A 27,622-nucleotide genomic window follows, 5' to 3' on the forward strand; every position below is an offset into this window, starting at 1 on the left:
CCTGAGTAGCTGGGACCACAAGTACACACCACCATGCCCAGCTACTTTTTGTATTTTTGGTAGAGATGGGGTTTCACCATGTTGGCCAGGCTGATCTCGGACTCTTGACCTCAAGTGATCCGCCCACCTTGGCCTCCCAAAGTGCTGGGATTACAGGCGTGAGCCACTACGCCTAGCCAAACAACAGTTCTGTATGTAACACAAAGTTATCACATATTTTGTCATTTATAAGCTGACTGCCATGTCCTTTCCTACAGCAATGTACTGCCAAGAGATTTTTATTTTAGTAAATAGTAGGTGTTACTCTACCTCTTTTTTGGTGTAATTTATATCTCACTAAATCATATTAAGCCCAGTTAGATCATCTAGTACACTTAAGAAAAGTGGGTTTTCAGTCTTTGAAGAGGGCAACATAGAGAAGAATGTCTCCTATCCAACCCTTTGATACATGTTACTTTGTTATAAACCAGGAATGAGCTGAAGACTCCAATTCAGCAGCAGAACTAACCAAACATACCCAGATGTTCTCCACGTCACATTTGGTTCTATGGTTTCCATGGGCCTCTTCCAAAAGTTTCACAAAAGTCATGAAAACATATGTGTACAATGAATGTGCTGAAAGATTGAGTAAACAAAACAGTTTCTACTACATTCTGTTATCCCCAAATATATTCAGCTTAGAGGATCTGAACTTAAAACAATTAGTCAAGCAGAAAAACTGAGATATGAAATTTAGTCCACTAAAACAGACATCAAGAAAAACGAGATGAATTATCACGAGTACATAATAGTTAATGATTTCCTCAGGAGTGTGTTGTATGTTAGTTTCCTCATTAGTTGCACAAAGTTTACCCCAAACGTATCAATAACTTGTATAAATAGAAAATGATTATTTTTCCAGATTTTATCACCTGATAATTCCCTTTAATAGATGTTTTCATTAGTAATAAATATAGTAATAATCCATCTACAAAAAGATGATTCCAAGGGACTGAATCATCATAGACTGATTAATTCTACAATGCTTATTTTAATGCTAAGTGTATTTTATTTTGTTACATTTTAATAGCTGTTAATATTTTATTATATGCATGTTAATATTTAAATATAACACTTATTATTTACCTGGGCAGGGAAGGGGGGCATACTTGTTAATACTATCTTTTGAGCCCTTAAACAGAAGGTCTCAAAGGATTTTTATTACCAAAAAAGATGCCTCAGAGGGTCAGAGTCTCCAAGTATTTGATAAGTATTTGTAAAACAGGCATCACAGTATTAAATCACTTAATCACTAGAGTCATATATTGAAGGGTCATAATTAAGAACTGTCTATAAGCCCTTTACTATTTATCATCCTTGTTCTAATAAAACATGTTAAGAAACAATAATATTATTCAATTAGTCTGACCTTCAATGTTGGCTTTTTAAATGTAAGCATTTATATTTCTAATGTCACTTCTACATGACAGAGTGTATTTACATTAATGTCACTGAGGAGATTATGCCTAGAGTTAAATATTAATATGCTACAGTTTTCAAAGAACTCTCGTGTATTTTCTCATTTGACTTTTAAAATAACATGATATATTTTACATAAGGGGCCTTGTATGATACATAATATTTTAAATCTTAAGGCATTCTAATTTGAAGGTGGTGTTTTTTTTTAAGTAGCTCTCCTACTTTCCATGTGGCCAGCACAGTACATTAGAAAAACAACTCAGAGACAAAATTAATGCTGCTTTGTGACTCAGAACACGGGAACTGCCATGTAAAAGAGAACAGGAAGGAAGTCCAACTGGTCTTGGAAGTGAATTGGTCAGGAAGTCCTATCCACTTTATTCTACCCTCACAGAAGTCCAAACATTTTACATTTATATTCAATCCCATTAAACAAATGTGACTGCATAAAAACAAAAGATTATTAAAAACAAATGAATAGGTTTATAACTTTTCATGATGATCTCACTGATACTTATTTTACTATATAGGTCAACTAAAAAGCAGAATGGAACAGTTATAGAGTACCTACTATATGCCAGATGCCATACTAGGTCCTTGGCCCAAAGGCCAAAATGAGTCCTGACACATCTATAAGCATTTCCATTATGAGTAAGCAAAAGACCTGTGTTGTAGACAAAAACTGATTTGTCGCTAAAGGATATTCCTTCTACTTACTTCTCTGAACTACAATTCATCTGTAACTGTTTTATTACTGGCCAAAACACACTTGTTTTCCAGAATCCCCTAGATTATTTTACATAAACAGGCTCATATAAAGCATAGCAGAACATAGAAAGATTCAGAGTTCTCTGTGCCAGTCATCTTGATCATGATTAACTATGCAGTTCTGAAGGTAGAAAATTCAGAGTTAAAGTCACTGAGGATGGTAACAGAGCCTTAACGGTTTCAGAAGGGATATATGAGGACAATAGACTGACAATAGAAATAAACTGGAGAACACTGTAATTTTTTTATTCAGCAAGAAATGAAGTATACCACTCAGATTATAAAAGTTTAATGAAGAAAAAGTTTTATTACTTCTAGGTATAATCAAAAAACCCACAGATAATAAAAATAAGAAATATCAGGAACAGAATTTGTGGTCGCAAATTCTGATTAACATGATAATAAACTGATTTACCTTCTTTAAAAATTATCTCTACCTTTTCTGGCAAAAAAACTTGAGTATTTACCAAATTTTTAACTGAAGTTCCAATCTTAAAATTTATTATAAACATAAAATGCTGCATTTAAATGTGTAATACCTATGACTGTATAACACAGGTGATTTCATCATTTACCTATTTTATAGTTAGTAATCTATGCAAATGGACCTTTGAAAATGATTCCTACAAACACATGATGGCTTTAAAAAGATGAATCATACAAGGTGGTCTTTATCAACAATTATGAAAGGTAAAATACAACTTTCTTTTCCTTTTTCACTTGAAGATAGTACGCATTTAGAGAAAGATGCTACCTTTTACCCTTTTTTATGTTACTATAATATAGAATATGACTGACAGAAGCAATTCAGAATTTATTTGCAAAGACTGTTCTCTCTCTACCATAATCTTCAGAAGATTCTTCAGTTCTCTCAGAATTAGGTTTGCATCTTCTCTTTTCTCTTTTCTTATTGAGTTAAGCTTATTTCCCATGATAATAAACTCCCCTAGTTGTAAAGAGGTTTATAAAAGCCATGGATATTTCTTTTTCCAGGTTCGCTTTTCCCTTGATTCTATGGTATCCAGTACTGCATTTATAAAATTGGATTGGGAGTTTGTTTGTTTTTTTTTTAATCTAAGAAAGCATTGATCCATGTTAAGATGATTAAGACACAGTGATATAAAGCTTATAAGATTTTTAAATTCTTTTATATATATGTTTCATATATATAAAAACTTCTTTGGCTCAGGCACATAAAAAAATCACCTTTCAAGAAATGCAACTGTTAAAAAGCTTCACTAGAATTTAAAACATTCATTAGGCTAAATGTCTATTTTATTAGCTGCTTTAGTTTGATACTGCTGATATTAAATAATGTACTTTATTAAATTAAAATTTTAACAACTTCTTATTATCCCATCTTACCTTAATTCTTTTAAAAATATCACTAACAATTACTTAAGTACCTAGTATTACTGGTAGTGATTGTCTCTGCAATTGAGTGTAAAACTAACATAAAATGCTCTCCAGAAATTTAACTTCCTGTTCATTATGTCACTATGTGGTCAAACAGCCAACACAAAATATACTAACTAATATACAACACATGATATATAATATAAAGCAAAGCTTTTAAAAAGAATCTAAATATGAGAAATCATAGGTAACTTAGAAGACTAAATCTCTCCACTTGTAAAATTCTTACAAATAGAAGAAAAATAAAGACTATCTAGACTACCTTCAAAGCTTCAAGTTCTCCAAAAGCAGAGACCTGGTATTATCAAAAGTATTTACACAGCAGTGAAGAAAAAAAAATAAAGTAAAAATATTGTGGAAGTCAGTGTGGTGATTCCTCAGCGATCTAGAACTAGAAATACCATTTGACCCAGCCACCCCATTACTGGTTATATACCCAAAGGACTATAAATCATGCTGCTATAAAGACACATGCACAAGTATGTTTACTGCGGCACTATTCACAATAGCAAAGACTTGGAACCAACCCAAATGTCCAACAAGGATAGACTGGATTAAGAAAATGTGGCACATATACACCATGGAATACTACGCAGCCATAAAGAATGACGAGTTCGTGTCCTTTGTAGGGACATGGATGAAATTGGAAATCATCATTCTCAGTAAACTATCGCAAGGACAGAAAACCAAACACCGCATATTCTCACTCATAGATGGGAATTGAACAATGAGAACGCTTGGACACAGGAAGGGGACCATCACACTCTGGGGACTGTTGTGGGGTGGGGGGAGGGGGGAGGGATAGCATGAGGAGATATACCTAATGCTTAATGATGAGTTAATGGGTGCAGCACACCAGCATGGCACATGTATACATATGTAACTAACTGGCACATTGTGCACATGTACCCTAAAACTTAAAATATAATAATAATAATAATAAAATAAATAAACAAACAAATTTTAAAAAGTAAAAATAAAACCAGTCTATAAGTCTATAATAATATTATACCTATAACATCAACCCATAAAAACAGATATTGAGGAAATTAAGTATTTTACAGAAAAAAGTCAATACCAGGTTGTGCACAACCACACCTTAAAGTTTAGGTTTAGATATTTTCTTTTTTGTGTGCGTTTTATTACTTTTTGTTTTGTTTTGTTTCTGAGATAGAGTCTTGCTCTGTTGCCCAGGCTGGAGTGCAGTGGCACAATCTCGGCTCAGTGCAGCCTCCACCTCCCAGGTTCAAGTGATTTTGCTGTCTCAGCCTCCAGAGCAGCTAGGATTACAGGCGAGCGCCACCATGCCTGGCTAATTTTTGTATTTTTGATAGAGATGGGGTTTCACCATGTTGGCCAGGCTGGTCTCAAACTCCTGACCTCAAGTGATAGGCCCACCTCAGCCTCCCAAAGTGCTGGGATTACAGGCATGAGCCACCACGCCCAGCCGATATTTTCTTAACTGAGTCAAAACTGTCTTACCAAGAACCCTAAAAACAAAAAAAGAATTCGTTATTACATAGTACAGCCTCACAACTATAACACAATTAATAAAATGATTTAAGTGATGATAGAGTTTTCTAGCATCCTTAAGTGACTTCTAAGTGATCTTTTAAATTCTAATATTCAGAACATTAACTCTATCCTAAACCTTTTTTTTTTTTTTTTTTTTTTGAGGCAGGGTCTCACTTTGTTGCCCAGGCTAGAGTACAGTAGCACGATCACAGCTCACTGCAGGCTCAAACTCCCCAGGCTCAAGTGATCCTCCCACCTCAGCCTCCCAAGCAGCTGGGACTACAGGCACATTTCACCATGTTTGGCTAAGTTTTGTATTTTTTGTAGGGACGATGTTTCACCATGTTGCCAAGGCTGGTCTTGAACTCCTGGTCTCAAGTGACCTGCCCACCTCTGTCTCCCAAACTGCTGGGATTACAGGCATGAGCCACAGCTCCTGGCCCTTAATCCTTTTTTAGTAAGCCATCTACAAACCATAGTATTAAAAATGATGATATAAAATATAATGAATTCCTGAATTTATTGGCCTAAAAAGATGTTCAGCACAAGAAAATATGTTAAAATACTATTTCAAATATAATTTCATATTTTTATTCCTTCTGTAATCTTGTAAAAAATAACCCATGTGTGGTTAGAGTATGAGGAATTTTATCCTTGCCAAGTTCATATTTGGCATTTCTGTTGGTAAGTCCATCTACCTACTCCATACCCAGTTTCCTCCATTGTTAGCATCTTATATATATATATATATATATATACACATACACATAGTACAAATAATCCATTTTTTAAAAAGATAAGGGTCTAAGGGTCTAAATAGCTATTTCTCCAAAGAAGATACATGAATGCCTAATAAGCACATAAAATGATATTCAATATCATCAATCATCAGAGAAATGCAAATCAAAACCATAATAAGGTACCATTTCACACCTACTACAGTGGTTGTAATATAAAAGAGTGACAATAACAGCTGTTGGTGAGGATCTAGAGAAACTAGAACCCTTATACCTTGCTGGTGGGAATGTAAAATGCTGCCACTGTACAAAACAAACTGACAGTTCCTCAAAATGTTAACCATATAGTTACCATGTGACCCAGCAATTCCTCTCCTAGATATATAATAAAGACAACTGAAAACATATCCACACAAAAACCTGTACACGAATGTTCATGGTGGCATTATTCATTATGGCTGAAAGAGTGGAAACAACACTGCGATGGTTAATACTGAGTGTCAACTTGATTGGATTAAAGGATGTAATGTTCCTAGGTGTGTCTGTGAGGGTGTTACCAAAGGAAATTAACATTTGAGTCAGTGCAGTGGGATAGGCAGCCCACCCTCAGTCTGGGTGGGCACCATCTAATCAGCTGCCAGCATGGCTAGAATAAAGCAGGCAGAAGAAAGTGGAATGGGGAGACTTGCTGAGTGTTCCAGGCTTCACCCTTCTCCGTGCTGGATGCTTCCTGCCCTGGAACATCAGACTCCAAGTTCTTCAATTTTTAGACTCTTGGACTTACACCATGATTTATATATATATATACAGTACAAATAATCCATTTTTAAAAAGGACAAGGGTGTAAATAGCTATTTCTCCAAAGAAGATATATGAATGGCTAATAAGCACATAAAATGATAAAAAGGGGCTCTCAGGCCTTCGACCACAGACTGAAGGCTGCACTGCTGGCTTATCTACTTTTGAGATTTTGAGACTTGGACTGACTTCCTTGCTCCTCAGCTTGCAGATGGCCTATTGTGGAACTTCAACTTGTGATCGTGTAAGTCAATTCTCCTAACAAACTCCCCTTCACATATACGTATATACTATTAGTTCTGTCCCTTTAGAGAACCCTGACAAATACAAACACAAACGTCCATCAACTGATGGACAGAGACACAAAATACATATTACACAACAGAATATCATTCAGGCATAAAAAAGAATGAAGCACTAATACATGCTGCAACATGGACAAACCTTGAAAACATTATGCTAAGTGAAAGAAGTCAGTCAGAAAAGACCATATATTGTAGTTCCACTTGTAAGGAATGTCTAGAATAGGCAAATCTATAAAGACAGAAAGTAGTGGTTGCTTAGGGATGAGAGGAAAGGGGAATAGGAAAGTGATGGCTAATGAGCAGGGTTTCTTACTGTGTGATGAAAATGTTCCAAAATGGATTATAGTAATGGTTGCACAATGCTGTGAATACACTAAAAATCACTGAATTGTACACTTTAAATGGACAAATTTATAATATGCAAATTACATCTCAATAAAGTGGTTTTTTTACTCATCGCTGTAAGAAGTTAGACCTCAAGGCATCCACCCTTACCCCAAGTAGCCAAACAAATACCCTACCCTAGCCCTCACACAAAGGTTTATTATCTGAAGAATATAAATCTGAACCAGAAGCCGAACACAGAAATACACATGGAGAGAGAGGAAGAGGGGTGCACCAGACCAAAATCAGGGGGATGTCTGCACACTAAACAGCATGATAACCAGATTCTTCCTCCATTTCCTTCTTCCATTTTCTAACCATCAAACCTGAAACTAGCAGATATCCCTTTGTAGAAATAAAAGAAATACAGAGAAAAGACCTATAGATTGTAATGTTTCAAAATTTTCCAAAGAAACTTTTTTTATTATTCAAATTATATCTTTAATTTTTTTTAAAGTTAAAAAAATTTTAAATTTTTTTTCTTTTTTTGTGTGTTTGGGTTTTGCTTTCTTTTTTTTATTACTATACTTTAAGTTTTAGGGTACATGTGCACAACGTGCAGGTTAGTTACATATGTATACATGTGCCATGCTGGTGGGCTGCACCCATTAACTCGTCATCTAGCATTAGGTGTATCTCCTAAAGCTATCCCGCCCCCCTCTCCCCACCCCACAACAGTCCCCAGAGTGTGATGTTCCCCTTCCTGTGTCCATGTGTTCTCACTGTTCAATTCCCACCTATGAGTGAGAATATATGGTGTTTCGTTTGTTGTTCTTGTGATAGTTTACTGAGAATGATGATTTCCAATTTCATCCATGTCCCTACAAAGGACATGAACTCATCATTTTTTATGGCTGCATAGTATTCTATGGTGTATATGTGCCACATTTTCTTAATCCAGTCTATCATTGTTGGACATTTGGGTTGGTTCCAAGTCTTTGCTATTGTGAATAGTGCCACAATAAACATATGTGTGCATGTGTCTGTATAGTAGAAAGATTTATAGTCCTTTGGGTATATACCCAGTAATGGGACAGCTGGCTCAAATGGTATTTCTAGTACTAGATTCCTGAGGAATCGCCACACTGACTTCCACAAGGGTTGAACTAGTTTACAGTCCCACCAACAGTGTAAAAGTGTTCCTATTTCTCCACATCCTCTCCAGCACCTGTTGTTTCCTGACTTTTTAATGATTGCCATTCTAACTGGTGTGAGATGGTATCTCATTGTGATTTTGATTTGCATTTCTCTGATGGCCAGTGATGATGAGCATTTTTTCATGTGTTTTTTGGCTGCATAAATGTCTTCTTTTGAGAAGTGTCTGTTCATGTCCTTTGCCCACTTTCTGATGGGGTTGCTTTTTTCTTGTAAATTTGTTTGAGTTCATTGTAGATTCTAGATATTAGCCCTTTGTCAGATGAGTAGGTTGCAAAAATTTTCTCCCATTGTGTAGGTTGCCTGTTCACTCTGATGGTAGTTTCTTTTGCTGTGTAGGAGCTCTTTAGTTTAATTAGATCCCATTTGTCAATTTTGGCTTTTGTTGCCATTGCTTTTGGTGTTTTAGACATGAAGTCCTTGCCCATGCCTATGTCCTGAATGGTAATGCCTAGGTTTTCCTCTACGGTTTCTATGATTTTAGGTCTAACGTTTAAGTCTTTAATCCATCTTGAATTAATTTTTGTATAATGTGTAAGGAAGGGACCCAGTTTCAGCTTTCTACATATGGCTAGCCAGTTTTCCCAGAACCATTTATTAAATAGGGAATCCTTTCCCTGTTGCTTGTTTTTCTCAGGTTTGTCAAAGATCAGATAGTTGTAGATATGCAGTGTTATTTCGGAGTGCTCTGTTCTGTTCTATTGATCTATACCTCTGTTTTGGTACCAGTATCATGCTGTTTTGGTTACTGTAGCCTTGTAGTATAGTGTGAAGTCAGGTAGCATGATGCCTCCAGCTTTGTTCTTTTGGCTTAGGATTGACTTGGCAATGTGGGCTCTTTTTTGGTTCCATATGAACTTTAAAGTAGTTTTTTCCAATTCTGTGAAGAAAGTCATTGGTAGCTTGATGGGGATGGCGTTGAATCTATAAATTACCTTGGGGAGTATGGCCATTTTCATGATATTGATTCTTCCTAACCATGAACATGGAATGTTCTTCCATTTGTTTGTATCCTCTTTTATTTCATTGAGCAGTGGTTTGTAGTTCTCCTTGAAGAGGTCCTTCACATCCCTTGTAAGTTGGATTCCTAGGTATTTTATTCTCTTTGAAGCAATTGTGAATGGGAGTTCACTCATTATTTGGCTCTCTGTTTGTCTGTTATTGATGTATAAGAATGCTTGTGATTTTTGTACATTGATTTTGTATCCTGAGACTTTGCTGAAGTTGCTTATCAGCTTAAGGAGATTTTGGGCTGAGACGATGGGGTTTTCTAGATATACAATCATGTCATCTGCAAACAGGGAAAATTTGACTTCCTCTTTTCCTAATTGAATACCCTTTATTTCCTTCTCCTGCCTAATTGCCCTGGCCAGAACTTCCAACACTATGTTGAATAGGAGTGGTGAGAGAGGGCATCCCTGTCTTGGGCCAGTTTTCAAAGGGAATGCTTCCAGTTTTTGCCCATTTAGTATGATATTGGCTGTGGGTTTGTCATAGATAGCTCTTATTATTTTGAGACACATCCCATCAATACCTAATTTCTTGAGAGTTTTTAGCATGAATCGTTGTTGAATTTTGTCAAAGGCCTTTTCTGCATCTATTGAGATAATCATGTGCTTTTTGTCTTTGGTTCTGTTTATATGATGGATTACATTTATTGATTTGCATATATTGAACCAGCCTTGCATCCCAGGGATGAAGCCCACTTGATCATGGTGGATAAGCTTTTTGATGTGCTGCTGGATTCAGTTTGCCAGTATTTTATTGAGGATTTTTGCATCAATGTTCATCAAGGATATTGGTCTAAAATTCTATTTTCTGGTTGTGTCTCTGCCCGGCTTTTGTATCAGGATGATGCTGGCCTCATAAAATGAGTTAGGGAGGATTCCCTCTTTTTCTATTGATTGGAATAGTTTCAGAAGGAATGGTACCAGTTCCTCCTTGTACCTCTGATAGAATTCAGCTGTGAATCCATCTGATCCTGGACTCTTTTTGGTTGGTAAGCTATTGACTATTGCCACAATTTCAGAGCCTGTTACTGGTCTATTCAGAGAGTCAACTTCTACCTGGCTTAGCCTTGGGAGGGTGTATGTGTCAAGGAATCAATCCATTTCTTCTAGATTTTCTAGTTTATTTGCATAGAGGTGTTTATAGTATTCTCTGATGGTAGTTTGTATTTCTGTGGGATCGGTGGTGATATCCCCTTTATCATTTTTTCTTGCATCTATTTGATTCTTCTCTCTTTTCTTCTTTATTTGTCTTGCTAGCGGTCTATCAATTTTGTTGATCCTTTCAAAAAACCAGCTCCTGGATTCATTAATTTTTTGAAGGGTTTTTTGTGTCTCTATTTCCTTCAGTTCTGCTCTGATTTTAGTTATTTCTTGCCTTCTGCTAACTTTTGAATGTGTTTGCTCTTGCTTCTCTAGTTCTTTTAATTGTGATGTTAGGGTGTCAATTTTGGATCTTTCCTGCTTTCTCTTGTGGGCATTTAGTGCTATAAATTTCCCTTTACACACTGCTTTGAATGTGTCCCAGAGATTCTGGTATGTTGTGTCTTTGTTCTCGTTGGTTTCAAAGAACATCTTTATTTCTGCCTTCATTTCGTTATGTACCCAGCAGTCATTCAGGAGCAGGTTGTTCAGTTTCCATGTAGTTGAGCGGTTATGAGTGAGTTTCTTAATCCTGAGTTCTAGTTTGATTGCAGTGTGGTCTGAGAGACAGTTTGTTATAATTTCTCATCTTTTATATTTGCTGAGGAGAGCTTTACTTCCAACTATGTGGTCAATTTTGGAGTAGGTGTGGTGTGGTGCTGAAAAAATATTCTGTTGATTTGGGGTGGAGAGTTCTGTAGATGTCTATTAGGTCTGCTTGGTGCAGAGCTGAGTTCAATTCCTGGATATCCTTGTTAACTTTCTCTCTAGTTGATCTGTCTAATGTTGACAGTGGGGTGTTAAAGTCTCCCATTATTATTGTGTGGGAGTCTAAGTCTCTTTGTAGGTCTCTCAGGACTTGCTTTATGAATCTGGGTGCTCCTGTATTGGGTGCATATATATTTAGGATAGTTAGCTCTTCTTGTTAAATTGATCCCTTTATCATTATGTAATGGCCTTCTTTGTCTCTTTTGATCTTTGTTGGTTTAAAGTCTGTTTTATCAGAGACTAGGATTGCAACCCCTGCCTTTTTTTTGTTTTCCATTTGCTTAGCAGATCTTCCTCCATCCTTTTATTTTGAGCCTATGTGTGTCTCTGCACGTGAGATGCGTTTCCTGAATACAGCACACTGATGGGTCTTGACTCTTTATCCAATTTGCCAGTCTGTGTCTTTTAATTGGAGCATTTAGTCCATTTACATTTAAAGTTAATATTGTTATGTGTGAATTTGATCCTGTCATTATGATGTTAGCTGGTTATTTTGCTCATTAGTTGATGCAGTTTCTTCCTAGTCTCGATGGTCTTTACAATCTGGCATGATTTTGCAGTGGCTGGTACCAGTTGTTCTTTTCCATTTTAGTGCTTCCTTCAGGAGCTCTTTTAGGGCAGGCCTGGTGGTGACAAAATCTCTCAGCATTTGCTTGTCTGTAAAGGATTTTATTTCTCCTTCACTTATGAAGCTTAGTTTGGCTGGATAACAAATTCTGGGTTGAAAATTTTTTTCTTTAAGAATGTTGAATATTGGCCCCCACTCTCTCCTGGCTTGTAGAGTTTCTGCCAAGAGATCCACTGTTAGTCCAATGGGCTTCCCTTTGTGGGTAACCCGACCTTTCTCTCTGGCTGCTCTTAACATTTTTTCCTTCATTTCAACTTTGGGGAATCTGACAATTATGTGTCTTTGAGTTGCTCTTCTTGAGGGGCATCTTTGTGGCCTTCTCTGTATTTCCTGAATCTGAATGTTGGCCTGCCTTGCTAGATTGGGGAAGTTCTCCTGGTTAATATCCTGCAGAGTGTTTTCCAACTTTGTTCCATTCTCCCCGTCACTTTCAGGTACAGCAATCAGACATAGATTTGGTCTTTTCACATAGTCCCATATTTCTTGGAGGCTTTGTTCGTTTCTTTTTATTCTTTTTTCTCTAAACTTCCCTTCTTGCTTCATTTCATTCATTTCATCTTCCATCACTGATACCCTTTCTTCCAGTTGATAGCATCGGCTCCTGAGGCTTCTGCATTCTTCACGTAGTTCTCGAGCCTTGGCTTTCAGCTCCATCACCTCCTTTAAGCACTTCTCTGTATTGGTTATTCTAGTTATATATTCGTCTAAATTTTTTTCAAAGTTTTCAACTTCTTTGCCTTTGGTTTGAATTTCCTCCTGTAGCTCGGAGTAGTCTGATCGTCTGAAGCCTTCCTTCTCTCAACTCGTCAAAGTCATTCTCCGTCCAGCTTTGTTCCGTTGCTGGTGAGGAACTGCGTTCCTTTGTAGGAGGAGGGGCACTCTGCTTTTTAGAGTTTCCAGTTTTTCTCCTCTGTTTTTTCCCCATCTTTGTGGTTGTATCTACTTTTGGTCTTTGATGATGGTGATGTACAGATGGGTTTTTGGTGCGGATGTCCTTTCTGTTTGTTAGTTTTCCTTCTAACAGACAGGACCCTCAGCTGCACGTCTGCCGGAGTTTGCTAGGGGTCCACTCCAGACTCTGTTTGCCTGGGTACCAGCAGCGGTGGCTGCAGAACAGTGGATTTTCGTGAACCGTTAATGCTGCTGTCTGATCGTTCCTCTGGAAGTTTTGTCTCAGAGGAGTACGCGGCCATGTGAGGTGTCAGTCTGCCCCTACTTGGGGGTGCCTCCCAGTTAGGCTGCTCAGGGGTCAGGGGTCAGGGACCCACTTGAGGAGGCAGTCTGCCCATTCTCAGATCTCCAGCTGCGTGCTGGGAGAACCACTGCTCTCTTCAAAGCTGTCAGACAGGGACATTTAAGTCTGCAGAGGTTACTGCTGTCTTTTTGTTTGTCTGTGCCGTGCCCCCAGAGGTGGAGCCTACAGAGGCAGGCAGGCAGGCCTCCTTGAGCTGTGGTGGGCTCCACCCAGTTCGAGCTTCCCGGCTGCTTTGTTTACCCAAGCAAGCCTGGGCAATGGCAGCCGCCCCTCCCCCAGCCTCGCTGCCGCCTTGCAGTTTGATCTCAGACTGCTGTGCTAGCAATAAGCGAGACTCCATGGGCACAGGACCCTCTGAGCCAGGTGCGGGTTATAATCTCCTGGTGCGCCGTTTTTTAAGCCCGTCAGAAAAGCGCAGTATTGGGGTGGGAGTGACCCGATTTTCCAGGTGCCGCCTGTCACCCCTTTGACTGGGAAAGGGAACTCCCTGACCCCCTGCGCTTCCTGAGTGAGGCAATGCCTCGCCCTGCTTCGGCTGGTGCACGGTGTGCTACACCCACTGTCCTGCGCCCACCGTCTGGCACTCCATAGTGAGATGAAACCAGTACATCAGATGGAAATGCAGAAATCACCCGTCTTCTGCGTCGCTCACGCTGGGAGCTGTAGACCACAGCTGTTCCTATTCGGCCATCTTGGCTCCCTCCTCAGTGAAACCTTTTCACATTTCCTTATCACCCTACACAATACGGCTTTCCTAAACCCAAGACTCTTAGGGTCTAACCCAAGAGACTTAGACTCCCACACAATAATAATGGAGACTTTAACACCCCACTGTCAACATTAGACAGATCAACTAGACAGAAAGTTAACAAGGATATCCAGGAATTGAACTCAGCTCTGCACCAAGCAGACCTAATAGACATCTACAGTACTCTCCATGCAAATTCAACAGAATATACATTCTTCTCAGCACCACATCACACTTACTCCAAAATTGACCACATAGTTGGAAGTGAAGCACTCCTCAGCAAATATAAAAGAACAGAAATTATAACAAACTGTCTCTCAGACCACAGTGCATTCAAACTAGAACTCAGGATTAAGAAACTCACTCAAAACTGCTCAACTACGTGGAAACTGAACAACCTGCTCCTGAATGACTGCTGGGTACATAACGAAATGAAGGCAGAAATAAAGATGTTCTTTGAAACCAATGAGAACAAAGACACAACATACCAGAATCTCTGGGACACATTCAAACCAGTGTGTAGAGGGAAATTTGCAGCACTAAATGCCCACAAGAGAAAGCAGGAAAGATCTAAAATTGACACCCTAACATCACAATTAAAAGAACTAGAGAAGCAAGAGCAAACACATACAAAAGCTAGCAGAAGGCAAGTAAAAATTAAGAACAGAGCAGAACTGAAGGAGATACAGACACAAAAAACCCTTGAAAAAATCAATGAATCCAGGAGCTGGTTTTTTGAAAAGATCAACAAAATTGATAGACCGCTAGCAAGACTAATAAAGAAGAAAAGAGAGAAGAATCAAATAGGTGCAATAAAAAATGATAAAGGGGATATCACCACCGATCCCACAGAAATACAAACTACCATCAGAGAATACTATGAACACCTCTACACAAATAAACTAGAAAATCTAGAAGAAATGGATAAATTCCTCAACACATACACCCTCCCAAGACTAAACCAGGAAGAAGTTGAATCCCAAAATAGACCAATAACGGGCTCTGAAATTGAGGCAATAATAGCCTACAAACCAAAAAATGTCCAGGACCAGATGGATTCACAGCCAAATTCTACCAGAGGTACAAGGAGGAACTGGTACCATTCCTTCTGAAACTATTTCAATCATTAGAAAAAGAGGGAACTCTTCCTAATTCATTTTATGAGGCCAGCATCATCCTGATACCAAAGCCTGGCAAAGACACAACCAAAAAAAAGAGAATTTTAGACTAATATCCCTGATGAACATTGATGCAAAAATCCTCAATAAAATACTGGCAAACCGAATCCAGCAGCACATCTAAAAGCTTATCCACCATGATCAAATGGGCTTCATACCTGGGATGCAAAGCTGGTTCAACATACACAAATCAATAAACGTAATCCATCATATAAACAGACCCAAAGACAAAAACCACATGATTATCTCAATAGATGCAGAAAAGGCCTTTGACAAAATTCTACAGCCCTTTATGCTAAAAACTCTCAATAAACTAGGTATTGATGGGATGTATCTCAAAACAATAAGAGCTCTTTATGACAAACCCACAGCCAATATCATACTAAATGGGCAAAAACTGGAAGTATTCCCTTTGAAAACTGGCCCAAGACAGGGATGCCCTCTCTCACCACTCCTATTCAACATAGTGTTGGAAGTTCTGGCCAGGGCAATCAGGCAGGAGAAAGAAATAAAGGGTATTCAATTAGGAAAAGAGGAAGTCAAATTGTCCATTTGCAGATGACATGATTGTATATTTAGAAAACCCCATCGTCTCAGCCCAAAATCTCCTTAAACTGATAAGCAACTTCAGCAAAGTCTCAGGATACAAAATCAATGTGCAAAAATCACAAGCATTCTTATACACCAATATCAGACAAACAGCCAAATCATGAGTGGAACTCCCATTCACGATTGCTATAAAGAGAATAAAATACCTAGGAATCCAACTTACAGGGACGTGAAGGACCTCTTCAAGGAGAACTACAAACCACTGCTCGATGAAATAAAAGAGGACACAAACAAATGGAAGAACATTCCATGCTCATGGTTAGGAAGAAGCAATATCGTGAAAATGGCCATACTGCCCAAGGTAATTTATAGATTCAATGCCATCCCCATCAACCCACCAATGACTTTCTTCACAGAATTGGAAAAAAACTACTTTAAATTTCATATGAAACCAAAAAAGAGCCCGCATTGCCAAGACAATCCTAAGCAAAAAGAACAAAGCTGGAGGTATCACGCTACCTGACTTCAAACTATAATACAAGGCTACAGTAACCAAAACAGCATAGTACTGCTACCAAAACAGAGATATAGACCAATGGAACAGAATAGAGCCCTCAGAAATAATAGCACACATCTACAACCATCTGATCTTTGACAAACCTGACAAAAACAAGAAATGGGGAAAGGACTCCCTCTTTAATAAATGGTGCTAGGAAAACTGGCTAGCCATATGTAGAAAGCTGAAACTGGATCCCTTCCTCACACCTTATACAAAAATTAATTCAAGATGGATTAAAGACTTAAATGTTAGACCTAAAACTATAAAAACCCTAGAAGAAAAGCTAGGCAATACCATTCAGGACATAGGCATGGGGAAGGACTTCATGACTAAAACACCAAAAGCAATGGCAACAAAAGCCAAAATTGACAAATGAGATCTAATTAAATTAAAGAGCTCCTACACAGCAAAAGAAACTACCATCAGAGTGAACATGCAATCTATAGAATGGGAGAAAATTTTTACAATCTACCCATCTGACAAAGGGCTAATATCCAGAATCTACAAAGAACTTAAACAAATTTACAAGAAAAAAATCAAACAACCCCATCAAAAAGTGGGCAAAGGATATGAACAGACACTTCTCAAAAGAACACATTTATGCAGCCAACAGACACATGAAAAAACGCTCATCATCACTGACCATCAGAGAAATGCAAATCAAAACCACAATGAGATACCATCTTAACACCAGTTAGAATGGCAATCATTAAAAAGTCAAGAAACAACAGGTGCTGGAGAGGATGTGGAGAAAGAGGAACACTTTGACACTTTTGGTGGGAGTGTAAACTAGTTTAACCATGGTGGAAGACAGTGAGGCGATTCTTCAAGGATCTGGAACTAGAAATACCATTTAACCCAGTGATCCCATTACTGGGCATATACCCAAAGGATTATAAATCATGTTACTATAAAGACACATGCACATGTATGTTTACTGCAGCACTATTCACAATAGCAAAGACTTGGAACCAACCCAAATGTCCAACAATGATAGACTGGATTAAGAAAATGTGGCACATATACACCATGGAATACTATGCAGCCATAAAAAAATGATGAGTTTATGTCCTTTGTAGGGACATGGATGAAGCTGGAAACCATCATTGTGAGCAAACTATTGCAAGGACAGAAAACCAAACACCGCATGTTCTCACTCATAGGTGGGAATTGAACAATGAGAACACTTGGACACAGGATGGGGAACATCACACACCGGAGCCTGTCATGGGGTGGGGGATGGGGGAGGGATAGCGTTAGGAGATATACCTAATGTAAATGATGAGTTAATGGGTGCAGCACACCAACATGGCACATGTATACATATGTAACAAGCCTGAACGTTGTGCACATGTACCCTAGAACTTAAAGTATAATAAAAACTTAATTAATTTAAAAAAATTGTCATACATTATTTTCTGCCTAGCCTCCTTATTGAATGTTTTTACTAGTGTCAGTAATTTCAAAGTTGATTTTACTATTCATTTTATTTACATATCATCTAAAAATATTAGGAATCACACTTCCTTCCTCCCAAAAGTTATAATCCTTATTGCTGTTCTTAACAGTGTTAAGTGACACAGTGAGTTTAATAAGTGTTAACTCTAGCACTTTGCCATTAAATACTCTTCATAAGTATTTATTTGCCTAATAAAGATTACAAATTATGTTTAGGACAAAACTTCTTTATCTGTTTAAATATCTCATTTCCCACAAAGCAAAGAGAAATTTTAAAAAGATGAACTAATAAATCAATTAGATTTCTCTTAAGATTAAAAGTTATTTTCAGTATCATTCACGAATAAAAATCCTATTTTTCATCTGTAAATTGATGCTCCTTTCCCAAGTAAAGTCTCATCTGAAAAGCATTCCACAAAACCATACATGATTCAAACTACAAAATTAAAATGTAATATTACTTTTATGATTCAGAACCTATGTACACCAAAACTTTTCCTGTGTTGCTTACTCAACCTAATAATGTAAACAATTACTCTCAAACTTCCCAAATATTCCATGAGAGTTAATTGTTCAAAAGTGAACAGATTTTTTTAAACTAGGGCAAAACAGAAAATACTCAGATACAAAAATTTTCAAAGAAGCCAAATATACATTATAAATAAGTGCCCCTAAAATTAGTTTTATATATTATCACAGAGTAAAACTCTCCAATCTTAAGTCATGGAATGGGTTTTGTGTGTGTGTGTGTGTGTGTGTGTGTGTGTGTGTGCGCGCGCATGTGTGAAAGTTTGTATGCATATATATTATAAAGGAATGAGAAAATGTACCTCAAATTCTTTTCTAAGGCGTTCCTCTCGTTGAGTGCTAAATTCAAGTTCACTTGTTTGTCGCCGTAAAAGGTCAGAGCAGTCCATATGTTCTGTTTCTAATTTTTCTACTTTCTTATGCATATTTTGCACAGCAGTATCTTGCTCCTGGAAAATAATTCATTTTTGCATCAGTAAAGTTTATAAGCCATCAATGACTAAGAGTTACTCCAATAGAAGACAGTGAGTAACTAAATCTGTGCTTCAACCATAATAATAGGTTAATTTATATAGGCAAAAGAGGCCTAGATATTTTCCATCAATGTTTCAGAATGTCCATGTGTTTAAAAAGCAATACTGAAGTTTTAGAATTCAAAAACTCTGATTAATATTACAATGGAAAATGTTATAGCATATGAGAAAGTTACATTAGTTTAACTGACCTCCGAAGGTATTTATATAATGCTGTAGTTCAACTATCATATATTATGTTTCCCCTTCTCATTAAAATTTTTAAATGTATATTGCCCTTTTTATAATAATAAATGATTAACTTGAATGCCTAATAATGTTTATAATCCTTACATGAGCTCACAGTACTTAAATTACACGCTTACAGCTTTTAAAATTGCATCCACTAGATGGCGGTGTTTCATTTCCTCTTAGATTTCAAAAAGCTTTCAAATCTTTGCTTAGCTATTGAAAAAGAAATAACTTCAGGTAGTCTTATACTAAAATCTCTAAATCCCCTTTCCCAACTAAACACAGAAATGGGAGTTGAATTTTATTGAAAAAGTTCAAAAGTAAAGTTAACACATATATCAAAGGCATTCTCCACAGTAACTAATCTAGATTCATTGTTGTCATTTAAGGCCTTTAACAAAGCCCTCTTTCCCACATTTCCCTCACCAGAGTGATGTTATTCATGGACAAACACACATGAATATTTATATATGCTTCCAAGAATACCTAGCCACTCAAAAGATACCATTAGAATCTGAGTATGTTACAAACATCAAATATAATTCTCTATCAAAGATTCTAGTTTGAAAAACACCCAGCATCCTAAGTCCACAGTGAAGAGATGAGGAAACATTTTAAATTCAACTTTTATTTCATATTTCCAATTTCTTATTTCTATTTTTTTAACTTTTGTTTTAGGTTCACGGGTACATGTGTAGGTTTGTTATACAGGTAAACTCATGTCACAGGGATGTGTTGTACAGATTATTTCATCACCCAGGTACTAAGCCTAGAACCCAAAAGTTATTTTTTCTGATCCTCTTCCTTCTCCCACTCTCCACCCTCAGGCAGAACCCAGTGTATGTTGTTCCCCTCTTTGTGTCCATGGGTTCTCATTGTTTAGTTCCCACTTGGAAGTGAGAACATGTGGTATTTGGTTTTCTGTTCCTGTGTTAGTTTGCTAAAGATAATGGCCTCCAGCTCCATCCATGTTCCTGCAAAGGATATTACCTCATTCTTTTTTATGGCTGCATAGTATTTAATGGTGTGTATATACCACATTTTCTTTATCTAGTCTAACACTGATAAGCATTTAGGTTGACTCCATGTCTTTGCTATTGTGAATAGTGCTGCAATGAACATATGCATGCCACGTGTCTTTGTGGTAGAACAATTTCTATTCCTTTGAGTATATACCCAGAAATGGGATTGCTGGATCAAAAGATAGTTCTGTTTTTAGTTCTTTGAGGAATCGCCACATTGTTTTCCACAATGGTTGAATGAACTTACACTCCTGCCAATAATGCATAAGTGTTCCCTTTTCTCCACAACCTCGCCAGCATCTGTTATTTTTTGACTTTTTAATAACAGCCATTCTGACTGGTCTGAGATTCCAATTCCTTATTCTTATTCTTATGAATCCCCTTATTCATAAGATTACTATTCTATAGCAGGCTATACATGAACTCTTAATAATTACTTTCTTCAGGTAATAGACTTCTTAACATAGGCATACCTTAGAGATATGGCTGGTTCAGTTCCAGACCACTGCCTTTAGCATATATTGCAATAAAGTGAGTCACATCAATTTTTGGTTTCCAAAAAATTGCAAATGAAAGTAATGTTTGCACTATAGTGTAATCTATTAAGTGTGCAATAGCATTATATATAAAAACGTATTTATTTTAATTTAAAAATACTTTATTGAGGTCAGGCACAGTGGCTCACGCCTGTAATCCCAGTACTTTGGGAGGCCAAGGCAGACGGATCACTTGAGCCCAGGAGTCCGAGACAAGCCTGGCCAACATGGCAAAACCCCATCTCTACTAAAAATACAAAACATAGCCAGATGTGGTGGCTCACGTCTGTAATCCCAGCTACTATGGGAGGCTGAGGCAGGAGAATCGCCTGAACCCAGGAAGCAGAGATTGCAGTGAGTCGAGATCACGCTACTGCACTCCAGCCTGGGCGAGAGAGCAGGACTCTGTCTCAAAAATAAATAAATAAAATTAAAATACTTTATTGCTAAAAAAAAAAAAATGCTAACCATCATCTGGCCCTTCAGGAAGTCATCATCTTTAATGGTGGAAGGTCCTAACTCAATGTTTGTTGATGACTGCTGACTGATGAGGGTGGTAGCAGCTGAAGGCTGGGCAGTCAGTGGCAGTTTCTTAAAATAAGGCAACAAAGAAGTTTGCTACGTTGGTTGACTCTTTCTTCAAAAAGGTTTCTCTGTAGCATGCAATGCTGCTTGATAGCATTTTACTAGCAGTAGAACCTCTTTCAAAACTGAAATCCTATGGCTGCTTTAGCAACTAAGTTTATGTAATATTCTAAATCTTTTGCTGTCATTTCAGTAATGTTCACATCATCTCCACCAGGAGGAGTTTCCATCTCAAGAAACTATTTTCTTTGGTCATCTATAAGAAGCAACTCCTCACCCATTCAAGTTTTATGAATGCAAGAGATTGCAGCAATTCAGTCACATCTTCAGGCTCCACTTCTAATTCTAATTATCTTGCTATTTCCAACCTACAGTAACTTATTCCACTGAAGTCTAAACCTGCCCCCACCCCCGAAGTTATCCATAAGGACTGGAACCAACTTCCTCCAAACTCCTGTTAATGATGACATTTGGACCTCCTCACATGAATCACAAATGGTCTTAAGGGCATCTAGAATGGCAAATCCTTTCCAGAAAGTTTTCAATTTAATTTGCCTAGATCCATCAGAGGAGTCACTATCTATGTCAGCAATAGCCTTATGAAATGTATTTCTTAAGTAATAAGACTTGAAAGTCAAAATTCTTCATTGATGCATGTGCTGCAGAATGGACGTTGTGTTAGCAAGGATGAAAACAACATTAACTTGCTTGTACATAACCATCAGCGTTCTTCAGTAACCAAGTGCATTGTTAACGAACAATATTTTGAGAAGAATCTTTTTTTTCTGAGCAGCAGGTACCGTGGGCTTAAATATTCAGTTAAATATTCTGTAAAGAGATGAGCTGTCATCTGGGCTTTGTTGTCCCATTTATAGAGCACAGGCAGAGTATATGTAGCATAATTCTTAAGGGCCCTAGGATTTGGAGAATGGTAAATGAGCAATGGCTTCAACTTAAACTCACCAGCAATATTAGCCCCTAACCAGAGTCATCCTGTCCTCTGAAGCATTAAAGCTGGGCACTGACTTCTCCTCTCTAGCTCTGAAACACCTAGATGACACCTTCCAATAGAAGACTGTTTTGTCTGCAATGAAAATCTGTTGTTTAGTGTAGCCACCTTCATCGATTATTTTAGCTAGATCTTTGGGATTACTTGCTGCAGCTTCTACATAAGCACTTGTTTCACCTTGCATTTTTATATTATGTAGAAGTCTTATTTCCCTAAACGTCATGAACCAATCTCTCCTAGCCTCCAACTTTTCTTCTCCAAATTCCTCACCTCTCTCAGCCTTCATCAAATTGAAGAGAGTTAGGGTCTTGTTCTAAATTAGGCTTTCGCTTAAGGGAATGTTGTGGCTGATTTGATCTATCCAGACCACTACAACTTTCTCCATGTCAGCAATAAGAATGGCTGGCTCTCTTATCACTTATGTGTTCACTAAAGTAGCACTTTTAATTTCCTTCAAGAACTTTTCCTTTGCATTCACAACTTGGCTGTTCGGCACTAAAGACATAGCGTTTGGCCTGTCCTGGTTTTCAACATTCCTTCCTCACTAAGCTTAATCATTTCTAGCTTTTGATTTAAAATGAAACAGGTGTGAGCCTTCCTTTCACTTGAACACTTAGAGGACACTGTAGAGTTAACTGGCCTCATTTCAACATTGTTGTGTCTCAAGGAGTAGGGAGGCCAGAGGAGAGGGAGAGTTGGAAGAACGGCTGGACAGAGGAGTAGTGAGAACACATATATTTATAAATTAAGTACATCACCTTATGCAGGCATGGTTCATGGTGCCCCAAAACAATTACAATAGCAGTAACGTAAAGACCACTGGACAGGGCGGGGAGGGGCCAAGATGGCCAAATAGAAACAGCGGCAGTCTGCAGCTCCCAGCGAAACCAACGCAGAAGGTGGGTGATTTCTGCATTTCCAACTGAGGTACACAGTTCATCTCACTGGGACTGGTTAGGCACTGGGTGCAACCCACGGAGAGCAAGCAGAAGCAGGGTGGGGCGTCACTTCACCCTGGAAGTGCAAGGAGCTAGGGCAACTCCCTCCCCCAGCCAGCCAGGGGAAGTGGGGAGGGACTGTGCTACCCACCCTGAGTACTACGCTTTTCCCATGGATTTTTGCAATCCGCAGATCAGGAGATTCCCTCGTGACCCTACGCCACCAGGGCCCTGTGTTTCAAGCACAAAACTGGGCGGCTGTTTGGGCAGACACCAAGCTGCAGGAGTTTTTTCGTATGCCAGTGGCACCTGGAACTCCAGTGAGAAAGGACAACCGTCCACTCCTCTGGAAAGTGGGCTGAAGCCAGGAACCCAAGAAGTCTAGCTCAGCAGGTCCCACTCCCACGGAGCCTAGCAAGCTAAGAGCCACTAGCTTGAAATTCTTGCTGCCAGCACAGCAGTCTGGAGTCGACTTAGGATGATCGAGCTTGGTGGGGGAAGCAGCGACCGCCATTACTGAGGCTTTCGTAGGTGGTTTTCTCCTGATAGTGCTAAGGAGACTGGGAGGTTTGGACTGGGCACAGTCACCACAGCAAAGCAAAGTGGCTGTGGCCAGACTGCTTCTCTGGATTCCTCCTCACTGGGCAGGGCATCTCTGCAGGATATGCAGCAGTTCAGTCAGGAGCTTACAGATAAAACTCTCATCCTGGTAGGACAGAGCACCTGGGGGAAGGGGCGGCTGCAGTCGCAGCTTCAGTGGACTTAAATCTTTCCTACCTGTCAGCTCTGAAGACAGCGGCTGATCCTGACAAGGGGGATTCTCCCAGCACAGCGCACCCGCTCTCCTAAGGACAGACTGCCTCCTCAAGTGGGTCCCTGACCCCCCTGCCTCCTGACTGGGAGAGACCTCCCAATAGGGATTGACAGACACCTCATATAAGAGAGCTCCAGCTGGCATCAGGCTGGTGCCCCTCTGGGACAAAGCTTCCGGAGGAAGGAGCAGGCAGCAATCTTTGCTGTTCTCCAGCCTCCACTAGTGATACCCAGGCAACCAGGGCCTACAAACTGCAGCAGACCTGCAGAAGTCCAGCAAACTGCAGCAGACCATCAGAAGAGGGGCCTGTTAGAAGAAAAACTAACAAACAGAAAGGAACATCAACATCAACATCAAGAACCCCCCCTCACAGGCCAGGAGTGGTGGCTCACGCCTGTAATCCCAGCACTTTTGGAGGCCAAGGCGGGTGGATCAGGAGGTCAGGACATCAAGACTATCCTGGCTAACATGGTGAAACCCTGTCTCTACTAAAAATACAAAAAATTAGCCGGGTGTGGTGGCGGGCACCTGTAGTCCCAGCTACTTGGGAGGCTGAGGCAGGAGAATGGCATGAACCCAGGAGGCGGAGCTTGCAGTGAGCCGAGATCACGCCACTGCATTCCAGCCTGGGTGACAGCGCAAGACTCCATCTCAAAAAAAAAAAAAACCCTCCCACAAAAACCCCATCCAAAGGTCATCAGCCTCAAAGATCAAAGGTAGATAAATCCACAAAGATAAGGAAAAGTCAGCACAAAAATGCTGAAAATTCCAAAAGCCAGAATAACTTTTCTCCTCCAAATGATCACAACACCTCTCCAGCAAGGGCACAAAACTGAACAGAGAATGAGATTGAGCAATTGACAGAAGTAGGCTTCAGAAGGTGGAACAAACTCCTCTGAGCTAAAGGAACATGTTCTAACACAATGCAAAGAAGCTAAGAACGTTGATAAAAGGTTATTACAGGAACTGCTAACTAGAATAACCAGTATAGAGAGGAACATAAATTCCATGTGACATGCCTGCTCCCCCTTTGCCTTCCACCATTATTGTAAGCTTCCTGAGGCCTCCCCAGAAGCCGAGCAGATGTTAGCACCATGCTTCCTGTAAAGCATACAGAATGATGAGCCAATTAATTAAATCTCTTTCCTTTATAAATTACCCAGTCTCAAGTATTTCTTCATAGCAATGTGAGAATGGCCAAATACAAATAGTATTATGAACAACCTTATGTAATCTCATTTTTTCATAAGAGTACTTTCGTATATGAAAGCACTTTTAAGAACATTATGCACTATACTACGTAAGTATAAAAGACTATTATTCTATATAATAGGTCCTCCTCCTTCAATCACTCAATAGCTCCAGTATTAATTCAGTCACTGTTAAATTATATGCCTTCTTAAATTACAAATACATAATCTCCAACTTTCGGTCATTGACTTACATACTTGTCTACTTTAAAGTAAATAAATAGCAATTTACATGGTTAACCATAAACCAAATAATTTGAAATAATAACAAAATGGAGTCTATAACCAAAAGATGCTTATATCCTAGTTGATCGAAACTATTTTATATAGTACTTTATATAGTAAAATAAATAAAATAGTAAAATAAATTATTTAGGAAGTCTCATGAGATTTATTTATAAAAGAAAATCATAGGCCAGGCATAGTGGCTCACTCCTGTAATCCCAGCACTTTGAGGCCAAGGTGGGTAGATCCCTTGAACTCAAGAGTTCAAGACCACACTGGGCGACATGGCAAAACATCATCCCTAAAAAAGAAACAAAAATGGCTGGGCGTGGTGGCTCACACCTGTAATCCCAGCACTTTCAGAGGCCAAGGGGGGCAAATCACTTGAGATCAGGAGTTCGAGACCAACCTGGCCAACATGGTGAAAACTTGTCTCTACTAAAAGTACAAAAAATTAGCCAGGTGTGGTGGCACACACCTGTAATCCCAGCTATTCGGGAGGCTGAGGCAAGAGAATCGCTTGAACCCAGGAGGTGGAGGTTACAGTGAGCCAAGATCACACAACTGCACTCCAGCCTGGGCGACAGAGCAAGACTCCATCTCAAAATAATAAATAAATAAACAAAAATTAGCTGGCGTTGTGGCGCATGCCTGTGGTCCCAGTACTTGGAGGGCTGAGGTGGGAGGATCACTTGTGCCTAGGAGGCAGAGGCTGCAGCAAGCTGAGATCATGCCACTGCACTCCAGGCTGGGCGACAGAGTGAGACCCTGTCTGAAGAAAAAAAAAAAAATCACACGTGATTCCCATTTTACTGACAAATCATGTAGAAACACAACACATAATCATTTAAATCCCACTGCAATAAACAAAGAGTATGCCCACTATTCCACCAAGTTTAAATTTAATCTTTTTTTAAAAAAAAGAACCTGGAAAATCAAAGGCCAATCAGTTAGGGCTTATGATGTTTATTTTGGTGATATATTACTATATTACTGCCATGATAGTTGATCTATATTTAATATTACTTGCCAAATGGCTTTTATTTAAGAGTATTTCAAGATTTAGATAAAATTCTGACCTAACAATCACATTTTCAATGCAGAGGTCTGGTAGTCACTTAATATTATATGATAATTTCTATTGTATTCTTGGATATGAATATAAATACACACACAGATATAGACACATACAAACACACAAACATGTTTTCACGGAAAAAGATGTTTTCCTAAAATAGTAGAGATGTTTAGGAATTCTACTCAAGAGTAGAGTTACTTAGAAATTCTATATGAAGAAAAGTTATATTACATTAATTAACTGACTACATTGAGTTAGAATTATATTGATTGATTTTCTAATGTTAAACCTGCCTGACATTAATTGTATAAAGTCTTTTATATTTTATCTTTTTAAAATCTTGCTACGTTTGGTTAGCTAATATTTTGTATAATACTTTTGCATATATATTCATAACTGAGATTAGCTATAATTATCTTTTCTTGTATCCTTGTCAGTTTGGTATCAAGATTATGCTATCAAGATGTTTCCATTCTGTAGAGGAGTTTACATAAAACTGGAATTATTAGCTCCTTTAATGTTTCTTTTTATTCATTGGTAAAACAATATGGGCCAGCAATTTTGACACTGACTCAATCTATTTAATGATCCATACTATTCAGCTTTTCTATTTTCTACTTCTTAAGTTAGATGGGGAAGGGGGAAGGATTATATCTAGCCAAATAATCCTATAGTAAAGATCATGGCTGAAAAGCCTCACCCAGACACTCAAAGTTTCTAGGAAACCTTTTAGTCCTTCACTCTTAAAATGAGAAAACATGGTATTTTTAAAAATTATCCAACATGAAGATAAAATCTAAATCAAATAATGTTAAAGGGGGAGGGGCAACCTAAGAGAAATGGGTATTTAAAAACAAGAAAACTTCAAAATATCCTCAAAGAACATAAGCAGCTCCAGAATGGGGTAGCACCAAAAATCCTTTCCTTCATAAAAGCAACAAGAACGCTGGCAAAAATTATCTGAATCCAATTTCTCGTTAACTCTTTAAATTAACCAAAAACTTGCAGTAATCCAAAAAGCATTTATTCAGGGAAATCAATTGA

The 27,622-nt window shown here is 38.4% G+C and overlaps 1 protein-coding gene across 4 annotated transcripts in view; it reads right to left on the minus strand.

The window, feature by feature from the left end:
- Window positions 1-27,622, minus strand: part of CCDC171 (coiled-coil domain containing 171) — a 422,806-nt gene that overhangs the window by 333,962 nt on the left and 61,222 nt on the right. For all 4 annotated transcript variants that reach the window (XM_031014903.3, XM_031014902.3, XM_055350793.2 and 1 more), the window contains exon 7: window positions 18,660-18,806. In XM_031014903.3, the coding sequence (XP_030870763.3) occupies window positions 18,660-18,806 (147 nt within the window). The remainder of the gene's footprint in view (window positions 1-18,659; window positions 18,807-27,622) is intronic.

This window comes from Gorilla gorilla, chromosome 13, assembly GCF_029281585.2.
Source record: "Gorilla gorilla gorilla isolate KB3781 chromosome 13, NHGRI_mGorGor1-v2.1_pri, whole genome shotgun sequence".
NCBI lineage: Eukaryota > Metazoa > Chordata > Mammalia > Primates > Hominidae > Gorilla > Gorilla gorilla.